This window comes from Bos grunniens, chromosome 5 (genome assembly GCF_055505025.1).
Source record: "Bos grunniens cultivar Pamir isolate PY7600 chromosome 5, Bosgru_T2T1.0, whole genome shotgun sequence".
Classification (NCBI taxonomy): domain Eukaryota; kingdom Metazoa; phylum Chordata; class Mammalia; order Artiodactyla; family Bovidae; genus Bos; species Bos grunniens.
In genome coordinates, this window is record NC_141169.1 from 32,116,200 (window position 1) to 32,118,433 (window position 2,234).

At 39.6% G+C, this 2,234-nt stretch overlaps 1 protein-coding gene across 1 annotated transcript; it reads right to left on the reverse strand.

Moving 5' to 3' along the window:
* Positions 1-1,058: 1,058 nt before the first annotated feature.
* Positions 1,059-1,997, reverse strand: LOC147371698 (olfactory receptor 8S1-like). The gene has a single exon (XM_086403697.1). It carries the CDS (start codon positions 1,995-1,997, stop codon positions 1,059-1,061), a length of 939 nt encoding a protein of 312 aa, XP_086259823.1.
* Positions 1,998-2,234: the final 237 nt, after the last annotated feature.

The window sequence follows — 2,234 nt, forward strand, 5'->3', positions numbered from 1 at the left end:
ATATTCTTATGGTTTATGTTAATGTTCATCACATATTTGTCATTTGAAGATGAAAACACACTTTATAAAGAAATCTTACATTAAGTATCTTTAATAGCAGTTCAGTTTTGCTGTTTTGTTCATATAGTTTTAAGGGTTCATTGTTAAGTTTAATCCTGGGATTTTATGTTGATGTTGTAACAGCAATGAATAATTTTCTATGTTAACATATTTTTTGTCTGTTCACTAGATTTTGGTGTATAGAAACTATTTTTGTATCAATATATTAAGATTTTTGCATCATTTAAGTCTTGAATACTAATAAGTTTTCATTTCTAATGGAATTCTTAGATTTTCCAGATAGAAAATTTCATCATTGCCAATATTTGTAGATCTTGTAGATCTTTCCTCAAACAAAATTTAAATCTTATATCTATCCTCATCTAGCTATAGTAGGGGGAAATTACATGGTCTTATTAAGTAATATGGTAATTATTCTTTTATTGCTAATTACTTTAGCTGTAATTCCTCCAATCTGATTTGATCACAAACCTTCTGGTGGGCTCTTGATTAAAGTTAAATATTTTTAAATGAAATATAAAGTCTCTTTTGAATCTTTCATTATTAAGCATTTCAGATTGATTTTTTGGTAAATTTTATTCTATTTTTTTTTTTTGAGAAATCAAGCCACCTATGTGTGTTAACTTTTCACCCTAATTAATTTCTTGTCTTATTAGTGTGCTTGTGGAAGAATGCTTTCATATTCTTTCCCAATCAATAGAGCATAGACTTTTCAAATGGAAGTTAAAATATTTGCCTCTACTTTTCAATAACAAGATATGGTGCTCAGGCAAGCTCTAGGATCTTTTGTGTACCCTATTTGACTCTGTGTTGAGGCAGACAGGGGGCTTCCCCAATGACTCAGTGGTAAAGAATCTGCCGGCAGTGCAGGAGACACGGGAGACATGAGTTCTAAAAGAGATGGACACGACTGAGCGAGAGCAACGACCTCGAGAAGGAAGAGACAACATAAGAGAAAGCTCAATCTTTGCAGTTTTGATGAGTAAATGTAACTTACTTCAATGCCTAAAATATTGCGGATATTTTCCCAATGTCCTTTTCACAGCTGTCTTTACTTCATTGTTCCTTAGGCTGTAGATAAGGGGATTCAGCATGGGTGTGATCACACTGTATTGTAAGGAAGAAAGCAAATCCAGGGAGGAACCAGAGGGAGGCATGAGATAGCGCAGCATACCTGAGCCAAAGAACAGGATCACTGCGATGAGGTGGGAGGAGCAGGTGGAGAAGGCTTTGCTTCTGCCTGTGGTGGAGCTGATGCTCAGAATGTGGAATATAATACGAACATAGGAGAAGAAGATTGGGAAGAAGTTTCCAAGCCCAAGGAATATAGTGGAGAAGGACAAGATACTGATATTGATGGAGATATCAGAGCAAGACAGAGGGAAGAGGGAGGGCAGCTCACAGGTGTAGTGGTGGATGGTTTGAGCATCACAGAAGTCCAGGTTAATAGCCAAGAGCACAATGATGACTGCGTTGAGAGAGGTCAGGCCCCAGGAGCCCCACACCAGCCCCTTGCAGAGCTGGTTGCTCATCACCTGGTTATAGAGCAAGGGGTGGCAGATGGCAGCATAACGGTCGTAGGCCATGACTGAGAGCAGACAGGCTTCATCTCCCGCAGTAAGAAACACAAAGAAGACCTGGGCTAGACAGCCCTCTACTGAGATGGTCTTCTTCTCAGACAGGAGGTCCTTCAGGAGCTTGGGCACAGTGACAGAAGAGAAGCAGAGGTCTAGGAATGATAGATTACTCAAGAAGTAGTACATGGGCGTGTGGAGGTGGGAGTCAGTCCTGATCACTAATATCATTGTCAGGTTCCCCAGTAGTGTCTGGAGGTAAATTCCCAGGAATAATACGAAGAGCAGAGCTTGGATGTGGGTGTTGTCAGACAGCCCAATGAGAATAAACTGGGTGATGGTGCTGTGGTTCCTCAAGGCCATTTGTTGAGATTATTTTCCTGTAATAAAATAAAGGAGAGGTGAGATCGCCTATGATTGTTCCTGTTTCCTTCACAGCATCAGCCTTTCTGCTTACACATTTCCCCCTGTGCTGTTTGGGTGCTGTGTTGAGACACTCAGTATATCCTTCACTGTACCTCAGCAAGAAGTTTTATTCTATTTTGTCAATCATATTCTTGGATTGCCGTCTTCACATACTTAACAGAGCATCTCATTCCT